The following is a 17,215-nucleotide window of genomic DNA, read 5'->3' as shown; positions in this document are numbered from 1 at the left end:
CAGGAGCATAATAGAAAATAAGCCTTGTTATGACCATTCGCTTGTCGCTTTTTGGATTTTCAACCTGTGACTGCAGAGTAAAGGTACCTTCACATTAAGCGACGCTGCAGCGATAGCGACAACGATGCCGATCGCTGCAGCGTCGCTGTTTGGTCGCTGGAGAGCTGTCACACAGACCGCTCTCCAGCGACCAACGATGCCGAGGTCCCCGGGTAACCTGGGTAAACATCGGGTTGCTAAGCGCAGGGCCGCGCTTAGTAACCCGATGTTTACCCTAGTTACCCGTGTAAAATGTAAAATAACAAACAGTACATACTCACCTTTGCGTCCCCCGGTGTCCGCTTCCCTGCACTGACTGAGTGCCGGCCCTAACAGCAGAGCGGTGACGTCACCGCTGTGCTGTGCTTTCACTTTACGGACGGCGCTCAGTCAGTGCAGGAAGCGGACGGCGAGGGACGCGAAGGTGAGTATGTACTGTTTGTTTTTTTACATTTTACACTGGTAACCAGGGTAAACATCGGGTTACTAAGCGCGGCCCTGCGCTTAGTAACCCGATATTTACCCTGGTTACCAGTGTAAAACATCGCTGGTATCGTTGCTTTTGCTGTCAAACACAACGATACACGGCGATCTGACGACCAAATAAAGTTCTGAACTTTAACCAACGACCAGTGATATCACAGCAGGATCCTGATCGCTGCTGCCTGTCAAACTCAATGATATCGCTATCCAGGACGCTGCAACGTCACGGATCGCTAGCGATATCGTTTAGTGTGAAGGTACCTTAAGACTATACATGGTTTGTAGTTGGTAACCATCAATACACATAGGTTTGCATAGGAGCTGTGCATATAATTTGGTAAAATTATATTTCGTGGAGACTATTTGCAAAGTTGCTTCATTTTAATGCGAAAATGCCATAACCTTGAGCTATATGGTGAACTGAAGCCAAGTGTTCAGTAATACAATGAATTTAATAGTCATGTTTCCTTTTCCTAAACCATCAGTTCCAGGCGCGTGGCTGGTCAGAATGAAGTGGTAAAGCCAATGATCGCCAATATTTTTACCATATCCCTCATATCTCCTCTGGATGACACTGATGTTTTTCCTTACTGAGCGATACAACTGCTGTCAAATTTCTCTTTATGTTTTTTCATTATAGTTATTGCATTTTAGGTTCATTTCAAGCCATATCCTTACACATTCAAAGTAAGCAACCCCAACATTGACTATTTATCCTCAAATAACAGGTTTTATTTAAAATAAATGTCTAGAAGCATCTATGAAGATAACTCTTCATGGCAGGATCCTAAATTAAAAATTCCCTTTGATAGGAACATCACTTCTGTGGACTGTCCAGCGATGTACATTACACGTGACATTATATTTATTATGTGCTATGTCTCGTCTACCAGAACTGTATAAACTAAGACTCAGATCCACATTTTCAGTAACTCTTCTTTTTTTAATAAGATTAACTTAAACAGGAAAATGTAACATTTTAAAAAAAGGGAAACGAAATAGAAAACATGAAAATATCTCGCCGAGGCATGAACTTTACAAAGAAAGTGTGAATAGGCTGACATGTCAATGTAATACTGAATCATGTGCTGGCAGCATGTCCATAATGATGTCGCCATGCACAGCGTCTCGCTGCAATATACAGCCTCATACAAGTTTCCTTCAAGTGTCTTTCATCGACACCCACTTTGTTTTGCGTGTGTATCCTTGAGCTTGATCCTCTCCCCATAAGGGGCTGATCAGTCCCCAGATATGCGCAGTGAACTCATCGCCATTCCATCCTACATTAGGAAGGGTAGCAGACAATCCCTCCATATCGCCCACAACCGCTCTCCGCGTAAATAGCTGAGCGCCAAGCGCTCAACTTCACAACTGAACGCCATTGCTCCTCTTGGAACATGTTCAGTGGTAACTGCAAAGTAAGACCATACTTCCAGCATGAAAGCGTTTACGGTCTGTGATACCTGGAAAAGAAAAACGTACACTTAATATCTCAAACAAACCAAATACTTATATACATCATATATTTATAGATACACATATAGCACAACATTCCTATTTCATGCTGGTAAAATCAAAAATGTACTGTATCTGTACTGTAGCTGGCAGCTGATGAATTACTGTTTTTTTGTTTGTCAGATGACATTATTGTTCATTGAACACCATTTTTTGTAAACCAAAATATGCAAGGATACAATTTATTTGCTCTCTTTCACATATAGAGCTAACAAGGGTTCTCAAAGAATGCAATTAAATGGCCCCCCCGCCACATAATTTAAACAACAGCCCATCCTGATGATAAATGTGAACACATGACTCTCTGTGTAAAGCCACATTCACACGTTCAGTATTTGGTCAGTATTTTACATCAGTATTTGTAAGCCAAAACTAGAAGGGGTTGATAAATACAAAAGTGGTGACGTGTTTCTATTACACTTTTCCTTTTGATTATTCCACTTCTAATTTTGGCTTACAAATACTGAAGTAAAATACTGACCAAATACTGAATATGTGAACATGGATTTTGAAGCTCAAAGGTTATCTCCTTCACAGAGCTTACAAAACTCCAAACTTAAGGCCCCCCAATACACCAAAGCCTTACTCATACTCCAATTTAAACACGTGTATGTGAACAAATATGGTACCACTATCATCAGTGTGTCCGTTTTTACCATCAGTGGGTCATCCATGTTTTTCACGGTTGGACAAAGAAATAAATGACGGATTCTCCTACACTTTGCAATGTTAAATACGCACAGCAAACAGATGGAATCTGTGTGCTCTACATATTTTTCCCTGACCCATAGACTTATAATGGCCCTTTTCATCTGTGCTGCAGGAAATAAACCTACATATGAATAGTACCATAGATTATAATGGGTACATGTGGTATCCGTTCAGTATTTGTAAGCCAAAACCAGGAGTGGGTAATAAATACAGAAGTGGAGCATATGTTTCTATTATACTTTTCCTCTAATTGTTCCACTCCTGGTTTTGGCTTACAAATACTGAGGTAAAATACTGAACGTGACCTTACTGTGGATTCTTCCAGTGCTGCTAGTAGGCAAACGGGACGTTTTTTGTATAATTTTGGCTACCAAGAGTACATAGCTGTAGGAGCAATATGCTGTCCTCATGTAGTGCAGCAAGCTGACCGATTCAGTTTTAACATATTCAACTTTAGTTGGTTTCCCCTTGTCATAGTGGATGTGGCCATATTGAAGTCTAAGGTCCTAAAAATTTCAGGCCAACTCCATTATATACAGTTATTTCCAGCTCCACCCTTGTACTCTTGTATATTTTACACACGTACCTGGTCAAGTGTTTGCTTGAGGCATGTACTTCCATCTCATTGCTTTTATACTCATTAAGTTCTTTACGAATGGCAGCCTGCAAAACAATATAGAAATACTGGTAAGTGAATTATAAATAAGGTTTACAGATGGCAGCACCATGCAAATATCCTATTCCTAAACCCTGCTGAATGTTCTACACAGGGATCCCCTAAGGATGTTGACTACATATATAACACTGTATATCATTGAGGCCATATAGTTGCAGATTATTGCAAGTAGCCCACCATCATTTGTAATTAATCTTCCTCAAGTGCTGCTCCTAGACATTGTATACCCAAATAGCATTAAGTGTTAGTACCTTGTCTGCTGCTGATAATCTCGTCCAGGGCTTGTCTGCTCGTCTATCATAATCCTGAGCTTTCGCCACCTCCACGTAATCACTAAATCGTATCAGAATTTTTCTTTCCCTCAGTTCATCAACCGTTGGACGTTGATTGAGCTATAAGGAAGAAATAAAAAAATAAAGATTGCATATTATTAATGTGACACATGGGATGTCTACATTAAAACCAAACGCTAGGATTTCCTAGGTAAAATGCACGTAAAAAAAAACAGAGAAGGATTTTTTTGGCACTCATTTTTCAAGTTTACAGTCAGTACCAGCAATGAGATTTCTGAAATCTCATGCGCATATTTTCCTTGAGGGTTTCAACCATCAATGCGTTTTGTTGGTTTTTTTTTTTTTTTTTTTCCCCCAAATCGCCAGTTTGTCAATTCTTTCAGCATTTTATTAAAAAAATAACGCACTTCAAAAAGCATGTATTGTACTCATGTTTTTGCCAACACATACCTTCACATTGTTTTTAAGGTGTGTAGTAAATCTTAGGGCTGTTTCAGATGTCCATGATAATCTGTCCGATGTCGGATTGCAATGCACGTGCTGGCTGCACATCTCCTGACCCAAGCATCATAGCTTAATATATTTCTATGAGGCTGTCACGCTGGGGTCAGATGATGTGCATTGCAATCCGACATCGGACAGATTATCAAGGACATTTGAAACTGCCCTTAATCTAATGGCAAGCAGTTTGGCAGCATAAAATTCAAGTGCATCCATGCCCCTAGGAACTACATGGCACTATATGAGGAGATATTTATATAATATGTATATAGAGACTGGTGTTTATGTCCAATGTAATCCTCCACTAATCAGGTCTCACAGTAAATGCAATCAAGACAATATGGTTGGCACTCTCTTCTTGAACTGGGTGTTCAATGGTAAGGTTGATCCCATATGAACACAAACAGGTGCAAATGTAGCACGCTTCTGAGGTGCGCTTAGTGAGTTTTCCTAAATGTCACAGTAGCTTTCCGCTATATCATTAGACATTAGTTGCTAACAGGCTGCAAAATAATAAAGCCAGGTTATTATCAATTAATTTCTAATAATGCAGCGGAAAGCCACTACGACTTTTAGGAAGACATTTCTCAGCAGACGCATGTTTTGTGAATGTATATCCAAGAACCCCTTATACAAGCCTGACAATATGGGTAGTAGAGTACAAGCACTGGCCTATATATACCAGGGCTGTGGAGTCGGAGTCGTGGAGTCGGAGTTAGTTTTGGTTGAAGTCGGAGTTGGTAGAAATGTACCGACTCCGACTCCAGCTTTAAAAAAGATCAGAAACACATGGGCCACTTGCACATTGAACAAGTCTGTAGGAACCTGTTCACACCACCAGAATACTTGAAGACACAAAAGAGCACAGTGAGGTCAAAAATACTCTGTTGTAAAAAAAAAAAAAAAATCACAGTAATCAGCAAGTGCTAGTGAAAAGATGTAAATAAAACAGGGTATTTCGTTGATACGTTTTTTTGCAAAAAAAAATGTATACTAAGCTGCTCCACCAAATCGTCAAGGTATACCCTTATAGAGCAGTCCTAACTAATGTATAGAATCCCTTTCTGATGTATTTAAAACCTGATCATCTGTATAATACCTGTATAAGCAGGGTTCAGAGAAGGACTATCCATGTGGACATGCAGGATGGAGCAGTTAAATGCAAATGACCCACAGAGGAGTGGTGGACTCCCCAGTCTTGTAGAAACAAGAGAACAATTATAGAACCAGAAACACATGGGCCACTTGCACATTGAACAAGTCTGGTTCTATAATTGTTCTCTTGTTTCTACAAGACTGGGGAGTCCACCACTCCTCTGTGGGTCATTTGCATTTAACTGCTCCATCCTGCATGTCCACATGGATAGTCCTTCTCTGAACCCTGCTTATACAGGTATTATACAGATGATCAGGTTTTAAATACATCAGATAGGGATTCTATACATTAGTTAGGACTGCTCTATAAGGGTATACCTTGACGATTTGGTGGAGCAGCTTAGTATCCATTTTTTTTGCAAAAAAACGTATCAACTAAATACCCTGTTTTATTTACATCTTTTGACTAGCACTTGCTGATGACTGTGATTTTTTTTTTTTTTTTACAACAGAGTATTTTTGATCTCACTGTGCTCTTTTGTGTCTTCCAGCTTTAAAAAAGATGTATTAATATTTCATAATTGAACTTTCATATGAATTTTATAAATGTTACTCAAATATATATGTTCTATCGAACTATGAACAACAGTGATAAGCAGTTCTGCTGGAGATAGAGACATTTCTTACTTCTTGTGTGTCACTGTTCTCCACTGCCCTTATCTAATCTTATACTTGGATAACCTCATGCTGCCCCAACCCCCCTACTTACAATGTATGGAACTTAGGGTACCGTCTCACAGTGGCACTTTTGTCGCTACGACGGTACGATCCGTGACGTTCCAGCGATATCCATACGATATCGCTGTGTCTGACACGCAGCAGCGATCAGGGACCCTGCTGAGAATCGTACGTCGTAGCAGATCGTTTGGAACTTTCTTTCGTCTCTGGATCTCCCGCTGTCATGGTTGGATCGATGTGTGTGACACCGATCCAACGATGCGTTTGCTTGTAACCAGGGTAAACATCGGGTTACTAAGCGCAGGGCCGCGCTTAGTAACCCGATGTTTACCCTGGTTACCGTCGTAAATGTAAAAAAAAACAAACAGTACATACTCGCATTCCGGTGTCCGTTAGGTCCCTTGCCGTCTGCTTCCCGCTCTGACTGACTGCCGGCCGTAAAGTGAAAGCAGATCACAGCGGTGACGTCACCGCTGTGCTCTGCTTTCACTTTACAGCCGGCAGTCAGTCAGTGCGGGAAGCAGACGTCAAGGGACCTGACGGACACCGGAATGTGAGTATGTAGTGTTTTTTTTTTTTTTTTTACTTTTACGATGGTAACCAGGGTAAACATCGGTTTACTAAGCGCGGCCCTGCGCTTAGTAACCTGATGTTTACCCTGGTTACCCGGGGCCTTTGGCATCGTTGGTCGCTGGAGAGCTGTCTGTGTGACAGCTCCCCAGCGACCACACGACGACTTACCAACGATCACGGCCAGGTCGTATCGCTGGTCGTGATCGTTGGTAAATCGTTTTGTGAGACGGTACCCTTAAAGTGAAAATGTGTTGCAAATTCTTAGTAGTAAAGCTCCTCCTCTAGACTAGATGTTTACTAGGTGTGCGTCTTCCAAGCATCTCACAGCTGCTACTCAGAAGAGGAAGACTGTAAGAACTGAAGTATTATCCTTTCAACAAACTTTGCATCAGTTAACTGTGAGTACATGAGGAATAACAGTATTACTGACCACTATATCAGTTGTACGACCTGGCAATAATTTTGTAAAATTGTTTTTAGGAAAAACAATTGTCATTTGGATTGTGAATGCAGAATTAAAAACCTGAGAATGTCAAAGAAGCGTCACATTAAATCAGCTGTATTTGAACATTTCACCATCATTCAAGATAGAAAACATTATGTCTGTCAGTGTATGACAAATGATCCAGACGAAAACAAATGCTGTGACGCCAAGATCAGTGCATATTTAGGCAAAGATAAAAATGCTCCTACCAGAGCTTCTAATCTAAAGAGACATTTACAGCGCTTTCATCCAGAAGTACTGAAAGCAGTGGATGAGAAAGACTGCATCCAAACCAATGAACCAGTGCCCAGCTCTTCCAGCCAAACAAAGGAGCAGAGAACTTTGCAGCCATCAGTTGCAAGATATTTTGTCAGTGACAAAGTTACTGTGACAATGACAGTAGATACATTTAAAAAACAGATCATAGAGCTTGTTGTAAAGGATAGTGGGCCTATTTCATTATTTTCACGACCAGCTTTTATGTGTCTAAATGGGGAAATGGCCCGCAAGCTTGGTGTTTCTCTGGAGAGAGAGAGTATTAGAAAATTAGTAATCGAAGAAGCTTTTAAACAAAAGGAAGAACTTAAAAAAACTATCAAGGGACGCTTTCTGTTTCTTACAATGGATGCCTGCACACGTCACAGAGTGAACTATTTTGCCATCAATGTCCAATTTGTTTGTGACAAAAATGAAATAGTTACCAAGACATTGGCAGTAAAAGACACCAAAGCTCATCACACCAGTGAGTTTCTCCAGGTCTTGGTGGAAAAGGTTCTGCAAGACTATGAACTTAAAAAAGAGCAAGTTATTTCTGTCGTAACTGACAATGCTTCAAATATGATAAGTACTATTAAGCTAATGAATGAGAGTAATAATGGTGACCAGCAGCTAGAAGAACATTCTGGGTCCACAGACACAGAAATATTTGAAATAGAGGAACACCGTATTGTAACTGAGGAGAAAACTGAAGTTTCTTCAGATGAACAGCAACATGATAGTTGAAACTGTGTCAATACGTTCTTTCATTCATCACATGCGCTGTGTTGTGCATACGCTACAGCTGGCTATTAAGAGACAGTCTGCAAGAAGGACATGCTGCTGCACTGATTGGCAAGGTGAGAAAATTGGCTACTGTTGCCAGAACCCCTAAAGTTGACTCAATTTTGAAGAGACGTGCTGGAAAAGGGGCAATTATTGATCAAGCCACACGATGGGGCAGTACTTACTTAATGATTCAGCGCTTGGTTGAACTGAAAACCTTTCTTGTAGACATCGCTAACCCTCAACTGACGCTAAATGAAAGTCAGTGGAATCAGGTGACTGAGCTGGAAAAATTGCTAGAGCACCCATTTACAGTGACTAAAAAATTACAAGCAGAGGACTTAACTCCAGGTATTTTCTTAAAGGAGTGGAAGAACCTGATGTTTCGCCTGTCCCAAAGAGGAGGGTTAATTGCAAGTGGCATTGCTACATCAATGAAACGGAGAGAGGAGCTACTATTACAAAATAACATTCTTTTGGCAGCTGTTTATGTAGACCCAATGCATCGGATTCTTCTAGATGATCTACAGCTAACTAAAGGAAAAGAAGCTGTGCTTGAAATAGCAGTAAGGATGAAAGGGTTGCAGAACAGTCAGGAGGAACAAGAAGAATTTGGTCGTCCTGCCACATCTTCACCCTCATCAACTGATGTAGAATTTAATTTCGAAAAATATTTGGATCACAAGGACCGTGCAAAGCGTTCCTGCATAGAAGAAGAGTCATCCCCATCAAAGAACACAGCCAGTACATTTCAGCAGAATTTTTCATGTGCACTAAAAGAAATTGAGAAATTTGACCGTTCATCAAAAATAACAGTGCAACAAGCGATTCCTCTGTATCCTGACATTGTCAGAGATGTTGCCCGAGTGGTTACTGCTTTGCCACCAACCCAAGTTAGTGTAGAGAGGTTGGTCTCTGCTCTCAAAATAATTAGATCAGATTTGAGGGCATCCATGAAGGAGGATCTGACAGAGGCAATACTTTTTCTGAGGACAAATTTATAGATTTCTTCTTATTAACTGCATAACAGTGTTTATTGCATATTTACTTACAAGAGTTTAGAAAAGTTTATAAAAGTTATTTGCTATATTCTAATTGTATTCTAATAAATCTAGTTTTTGCTCTAAGTGGTCTGATTACTTATATGATGGTGAGAAACTGAATAAGCACGATGTTAATATTTTACAACAGTAAATTTATTGTTACGAATTGGCCATTTATGAAGGAGTCGGAACCTGATAAAATCCAGGAGTCGGAGTCGCAACTGTGGCTTACCGACTCCACAGCCCTGATATATACTGTAGCGTCATAGTAAGGGCGCACTCACCTTTCTGGTTAACCTTTGTTTGATTTCTCTTCTTTCCTCTTGTTCTATCTGGTCATTTCTTTCTGTAAAGATGAGATAAATAATAAGTTCTCTATGGCTCATCAGAAACATGAACCTAAATATACTCGACATATAGGAAACTGATGAGTGGCAAGAACAGGCGAGTACAGTTCCCTTATATCGGAGCTCAGGGCTAGGGGAGATGCTGTGTTTTAGTATATGACACGGAGCCTTTAAGGAGCTAAAATTGGGCCCATACAGAATTGTACTATACCCTAAATTTCAATAGGTAGCACATATAAGCCCAGGATTGATAATTTTGTTTTTTACAGTAATTGGGTCTATCTCTAGTCTCTAATGACTGGGAAATTCTGTGATCAAGATAATTTTATACCTCAGCTGTATAGAAATGCTTCACGGTGGTCTTAGGCTCTGTTCGTATTGAGTTTTTTGAGGCATCCAAAAACCATGAGTTTTTCAATTGGAAACCTCTTCAAAAAATGCTCCTTTTTTGGAAGATTTTTTTTCTTTCCCTGAAGCAGTTTTGGAAGATTTTTTTCCTGAAGCGTTTTTTTGATTGGACAGTGACTAGTTTGGAACAGATTGTATCAGGATTTGCTTAAAAAAGCGACACTTACCATATTTATTTTTATTTTTTTTTTAGCTTCAGGCATTTTTCAATAGAGATAGAAAAGCTGAAAAACTCATATCAACTGCAAAGTGGATTTCTCATAGAAATAAATACGAAGAATTCTCCAAACATTTTTGAACCATCTTTTTAGGGAGACTTTGGATTGGATCTGTTGCAAACATTTTTAAAAACCCAGTGCGAACATATAGAAACAAGACAGATCTCTCCCTTAGCTAGGGTCAAGACTCTGCTGCTTAGTTGTGCTTTGGGAATTTGGGGGGGGGGGGTCTTATCTACACCAAAAATATAAAGAAAAATACATCTGCTGCTATAAGTGATTATGATATTGGTACAGACCCCCCACTACAATGTAATAAAACCTCAGCAGAGAAAATGCAGTGTTATTAACTCATAATGTATTATTATTATTATACATTTTTATAGCGCTATTTATTCCATGGCGCTTTACATGTGAACGGGGCAAATATAGACAAGTACAATAAACAGAAGTAAAACAAGGCACACACAAGTACAGGAGGAAGCAAATACATCAGCAATATGATAGAAAAAGAAGGCGATGCTCATGTTCCACTATATATATTAATACATACAGTAGCTGTGTATGTGCATTATATAGTACAGGGAAGGTCTTGGCCACAACTTATAAAGACTGGCCTTTTTGTGAACCCATGCAGTGGGGTGTTGTTGCTTTTGTAGAAAGGACTTTTCTTGGGAGACACGGCTCCCTCCTGTAGCAGCATTAGCCTCCACAACGCCTCTGCTCTGCTGCTATACATAGCTCTTGCTGCAGTGCTGGTGGGTGGAATACATTATCTGCTGTAGGATTGTAGTAAACGAGACTTCTATTTATAGAGCTGTCAGCTAAATAAAGATTCAGGTCAGTGTTACGAGGACTGCGTCAAAAAAATCCGGGGATGCCATATTTAGGAATTGAGCAAGGGGAAACCCCTGGAAGCATAGTAAAAAAAACCTCTCAAATACCCACAGGCAGCCTTCTTATGAAAAAAAAACGTGTCGTGCATGGTGGGATCAGCACCATCTAAAGGGGCATTTTGTACTAAGATATTATATCATACTCTGCATTGCATTCTTATATTTACTCCATGTACATTAACTCCTCACAATTTTTCATTTGCCGCCCCATGATTGCAATACTTTATGATGAGTAAGAGAAGAGTGCAGTTTTATTGCACTAAAGACAAACATCTTACCATACCGATAGTATATACATTGTGATCAGCTCTATGTCTATATTAATCTATATCTATTCTGCTTTTTTATGCAGGCGTGTTATTATCATCACAAGTCCACTATGTGGGAAATTGCTGGCATCCTTGACACTACTGGTGGTACCTGTGTGAGAAGCGTTCATTGTATTATGCAGGCTTCCTCCAGGAACAGACTGAGCATCGCACGCCTTACACAACTAATTGATATAAAGGCAAGGACGAGCAGATCATAGGCTTTTGTGGGGGTTGATATGGAGTAAGACAATTGTAAACATCAGAAAGGTCGACCTCCTAACTTAGCATCATTCTTTCTATGCAAAATAAGAAGGCATGTAGTGGAATAAAGCAGCACCAGGAGGTGCCCCTTTTTCACTTGTTCTCAATGCATATCCCCAAATAGGAAAGTGGCTTAGCCAGCCTATATTATATTCTTCTACTGAAGAGGTTAATATTAGTCACAAGACCAAGCTGCTTGATAGATATAGATGCCAGTTTACCCTGTCCAGAACCAGGGAAGGATTACAGCAGGGAGGAGACAGCATGACCTAATGACTACTGTCTGGTCCTCTTCTCCAAGCAACATGTGTTTACTATTTATTTTATATCTATGCCTTCAGGAATAGTGTTATGTTTCTGAAGTGGAAAGGTCAGATGCAGAGGTGACAGTGAGTTCTTTTTTTTTTTTTTAAGGAAGGACCAGGATTTAGCAGGAAGCTATATTACCTCCCCAGTGGATACATAGCTCATCTATCAAAATTACTAGAGGCTTTAATTTCAGTTCAGAGGTCATAGGGAAAGCTGTCACAACATTTCCTCCACTTAACAGGTGGAGAAAGGTGGATTGCTTAAATGAGCACAGAGGAATTCAGGAGTCATTCCTGAGATCTGGTACTTAAGTAGTTAAATATAACGGATGGCCATAAGGCAGATAATCATATTGGCCTCTCTATACTGAAATATAAAAAAATCTCATGGTGCTCAATGATCATACCATGCCATAGAGAAAAATGCCATCCATCTCATCATACAGAATTAAACTGGTTTACACCCCAGCATACTGACTAGATATCTTGAAAATAGGAGGAGTGAAAAGTAACAAACCAGCAATTAGTATTCGCTGTACACAAGATGGCTGATTAGGGTCCGTGACATCACAGAGAAATCTACTGATATTATGCACAGTGAGCTATATTTGGATGCTTTCCAACCCATATACATAACTGCATATATCTGACCTGATGCTTACATGATGACGATAGCCAGTGTCGGACTGGGGTACCATGGGTCCACCAGTAACAATGACGCTGGGGACCCACCGTCCAGCTGTATGCAAATATTACATTACCCATTCACAAATTTACCTTTGATTCTATATAATAATACATTGGGCAGTTTTTTAAATGAATGATTAGAAGCTGCTTATTTCTGTACATAGCATAGCATATTATGCCAACTACTGCTCATATAGGATAACAAGGGCACACTCCTGCTTAGGGGCCCACCTGGGAATTTACCTGTTCTCCTGTGGGCCAGTCTGAGCCTGAAAGCTCTACCTCAACCACCCCAGGCCTTGAGGAACCTTTGTTAGTAATAAGCTCAATATAAAATATATGCACAGTAACTATAGGAACAATTTCTATCATACATTAACAAGTGACATAGAAATATCATGCTGTACTTACGCTTCAGTATATTCCTTCTCTCCAGTTCTTCTACAGCTGGTCTTTGGCTCAGTCGCCTGCGGAAAAACACCATAATCACGTTTTGAACCATGCTGGTAGATGGAGAGTTCTTAGTTAGACACAAGAAAGCTGTAGTAATTGTGCCGTACAGATAGTTCCAGCGATGGAGCTGGGAGCACACAGTAATATTCGGCTACAGGTGACAGGAGCAGCAAATCTCTCTCGGAGTCCCCTTGTAGTGAAGCTGCTGCTTAGCACTGTGTGGTGTTCCCAGCACAGTCACACTGGCAGTCTTCTATACTGCTTCATGCTCACTCCCACCCGCACTGCCTGGCCTATCCACAGTCTCTGCACATAATTAATGAGGCTTTCCCCTACTATTCCTACCCCTCCCATCTCTGTACTGTACATCCACAATCTGACACGACTAAGTACAAAGTGTATTCTCACATCAGATCCAAGTGTTGTGACTTTCCAGTTTACGCAGATACTTGTCCCGTTTACTAAAAAGCTCATGAATATGTCATCGTTAGACACAAACATTTCTTAAATCCTAAGGCAACACAAAAATCTAAATTATTGTGAAGGAGTCTGGGATGGTGAGCTTACAGCTGTTTGCTCCTTGCCCTGAGTAGTTGCTCTACTGGGTTAAACATACCGTAAATCTATACAGATGCTTTAGTGGCAGGGAAAGGAAGTCCTCATTGACCACATCACAAGGGTGATCGATATCTCAGCCACCTACACTTAGAATTATACTATGGGATTATGATATTAGAGGTTTCTGTAATCACACCTATATTTTGAGGTTTTCAGAGACATAAAGGTATATTCTCATGTGGCAGATTTGTGGCTTTAATGTCTGGCCGAAACCTGTTCTATTCATGTACATGGATTTCTGCAAGGGCCATCTAGATGAAATTAAAAACGTAATATTTTGTGAATAATCTATCACCAAAGGATACATTTACTGAGAATCCAACCACTAGGATCTCATGCAATTTCAAGATCAGGGCTGTGGACTTTCCCACCCACCCCTTTTCTTGAGAGACATCCAGCAAAACACTAATATTCATTTATACATTTATGTGTCGTTTTGGATACTCAATAGTCAATACAGCTTGGCAAAGCTATTTCTGGCAATCCAAGACAATGAGTGAAATAAAAGCCAAGCATGTGCTTTTCCATCCAGTTACCAGGTTCCAGAGCTGTGATCCCTATGAATAGGGGATGAATTGATATTTTGAGAATTGCCCATTAATGCAACAAACCTGTTATGAGTGAATCAAGCCTAAGGCTGGTCATGCTGTCAGACGAACTTGATGGGAAAAGTCTACTATCTAATGTGTATGTGGCCTCTGAACTCTCCATACAGTAGATCTAAAAGGCTATAAGATTGGGCAGTGTGAGGCAGTAACCCGTTACAGCTAGGGAGCGCTGCATGTTCCCCTCAGAATACACACAGAGGCGTATTGAGGCCATGGGAGTGCATGGCAGTCGCAGGAGTAACTGTGATAGTGAGACAGTGACTGGCGTCATTGTGAATGGCCGGTATGTGTCGGTAAGCCAGTAATGTTGATCTCGGACCTGTAGTCCCGCAAATTTTTGTGTAGTTGTAAAGGGAGGCTTACGGGGTTAGTCGGAGAGCTGGGCGGGTCTGACTAACCACACACACCTCCCACCTATGGGGGTGGCTACAGTGACATAATGTGACTGAGGTTTGGTCACATGGTGAGAGTGTATGAACCTGAATGGTCTGTGTTCTAAGGTCCTGCAAGACAGGGCAGGCCTGTGTGTTGGAAGGTTCTAGGAGTGGACTTTCTCAAGAGCACGTGAAGAGGCCATATGTGCAGAGTCTGTGACGGCACTGCATTGGGGAAGCTACCATTCCTTCTGTGGGTCTGGAATGTCATGAGTGCCCTAGTCGCAAGGACGGTGATTCCAGTAAGACAGTTTCTCTGGGAGTGAGGACCGACCAGGAGTCAGCGTGTGGAGCAGGAGCACCTGGAAGGTAACCCAGAGTATGGGGGACTGTGTGCACTGACAAGGGTCAGTTACTACGAACTGTGCGGTCACCTACGGTAACTGGACGAAGTGAGGTCCGGCGTGTTTAGAGACTGCAACTTAATGTCGTGCTATGCGAGTAGAGACATTGATATGACACCCCCGGGAACTAGTCAGAGGAGGACTGGCGGGTGTAGTGTCTGAAAAGTAATTGAAGCCGTGTACTATGAACTATATGTGTGTGATGTGTAACATGGCTAAATAAACCGCATGGACTGTTTAATGGAGAAAATTGTGCCTGTGTGACTGAATCCCGTTGCTAAGCGAGTGTCCCCCAACCCATGCAGTAAGCTCTATCTGACAGCAGATATATTACAATTTGCCAAAACTTTTGTTCCCAATGAAGATAAGGCAGTATCAGAGGATTCTGGACATTATAGCAATTTACACCATTTTATCCATTGGAAAATATATGCATGCCAAGCGTTCATATGTAGGGAATGTTGGGATAGATAGTTGTTGACTGACCAAGTGAGGCCACTTTGAAATTGATCCAGATGACTGTCATAGAAGAAATGACCTGTTTGCAATTGAAAAACCTTCTCACATACATCACTATAATTTTTTTTTAGTAAAGTTATCTTTTCGTGTAAATAATGCCCACGGTATAAATAAATATTAACAACCCTGCAAACAGCAGCTCAGCTTCTAGGAACCATGTTTAACAATGCCAATAGCAATTAATCCTAATAATCCCTCATTGTTCATTTTTTGCATGGAGTTAGGTTTCTTAAATTTTTCTGTTTGTATACACATTAAATTTCAGTAGAAATCAGTGGATGGCAGTTTGCGTTAAGCAGCACTCCTTTTTTGCTGCTTTTCAAAGACATTATTACCATGTGATTTTTTTTTTTAATTCTAGTGGCAAGGTTGCAGCAGTAACAATGGAAAACTACAGACTTCAGAAAAGTAATAGAATTATGTGCAGCTCAAGAGAAAATCTCAGTTACACAACCTAAATCTTTTACGTAATCCTCTAAAGTTTTTACCATGCTTCAAAGCCAAGAAAGGCATACTAGGGCTGCAGGTATGAAACAAATACAGGCAGTTGCATTAACTCAGAAATACTGATAATCTGGCATCTAAAAAAATATGTTTGATTATGATTAAATAAATGTATAATGTATATGTACAGACATGTTGGTGCCCTTATGTTAAAGTAAGTAAAAACAAAATGGTTACTGACATAACTTGAAACTGACAAAAGCAATCTTCAATTTAAATTTACTGAATTTCAGCTAATGGTACCCCTAGAAAAGTTTGAAAATAACTAAAGGGATATGTTAAACTAAGGAATGTCCTGAAATTAGCATCACAGTCAAGTTAGCCTATTTAACCCCTTCATGACCCAGCCTATTTTGGCCTTAATGACCTTGCCGTTTTTTGCAATTCTGACCAGTGTCCCTTTATGAGGTAATAACTCCGGAACGCTTCAACGGATCCTAGCGATTCTGAGATTGTTTTTTCGTGACATATTGGGCTTCATGTTAGTGGTAAATTTAGGTCGATAATTTCTGAGTTTATTTGTGAAAAAAATGGAAATTTGGCAAAAAATTTGAAAATTTCGCAATTTTCACATTTTGAATTTTTATTCTGTTAAACAAGAGAGTTATGTGACACAAAATAGTTAATAAATAACGTTTCCCACATGTCTACTTTACATCAGCACAATTTTGGAAACAATTTTTTTTTTTGCTAGGAAGTTATAAGGGTTAAAATTTGACCAGTGATTTCTCATTTTTACAACAAAATTTACAAAACCATTTTTTTTAGGGACCACCTCACATTTGAAGTCATTTTGAGGCTTCTATATGGCTGAAAATACCCAAAAGTGACACCATTCTAAAAACTGCACCCCTCAAGGTGCTCAAAACCACATTCAAGAAGTTTATTAACCCTTCAGGTGTTTCACAGCAGCAGAAGCAACATGGAAGTAAAAAATGAACATTTAACTTTTTAGTCACAAAAATGATCTTTTAGCAACAATTTTTTTATTTTCCCAGCGGTAAAAGGAGAAACTGGACCACGGACATTGTTGTCCAATTTGTCCTGAGTACGCTGATACCTCATATGTGGGGGTAAACCACTGTTTGGGCGCACGGCAGGGCTCGG

The 17,215-nt window shown here is 40.2% G+C and overlaps 1 protein-coding gene across 2 annotated transcripts in view; it reads right to left on the bottom strand.

Annotated features, from left to right (window-relative positions):
* Positions 1 to 1,235: 1,235 nt before the first annotated feature.
* The window catches only part of PHACTR3 (phosphatase and actin regulator 3), a 257,076-nt gene continuing 241,096 nt past the window's right edge, over positions 1,236 to 17,215 (bottom strand). Inside the window, exons 9-13 of one of the 2 annotated variants that reach the window (XM_077252829.1) lie at positions 13,040 to 13,095; positions 9,477 to 9,538; positions 3,676 to 3,816; positions 3,335 to 3,411; positions 1,236 to 1,985 (exon numbers count right to left, since the gene is read on the bottom strand). In XM_077252829.1, coding sequence (XP_077108944.1) covers positions 1,970 to 1,985; positions 3,335 to 3,411; positions 3,676 to 3,816; positions 9,477 to 9,538; positions 13,040 to 13,095 — 352 coding nt within the window. In that variant the 3' untranslated portion in view covers positions 1,236 to 1,969. The remainder of the gene's footprint in view (positions 1,986 to 3,334; positions 3,412 to 3,675; positions 3,817 to 9,476; positions 9,539 to 13,039; positions 13,096 to 17,215) is intronic. The other variant, XM_077252831.1, reaches the window with a different exon arrangement.

This window comes from Ranitomeya variabilis, chromosome 4 (genome assembly GCF_051348905.1).
Source record: "Ranitomeya variabilis isolate aRanVar5 chromosome 4, aRanVar5.hap1, whole genome shotgun sequence".
NCBI classification, from domain to species: Eukaryota; Metazoa; Chordata; class Amphibia; order Anura; family Dendrobatidae; genus Ranitomeya; species Ranitomeya variabilis.
This window is presented reverse-complemented; position numbering and strand designations above follow the sequence as displayed.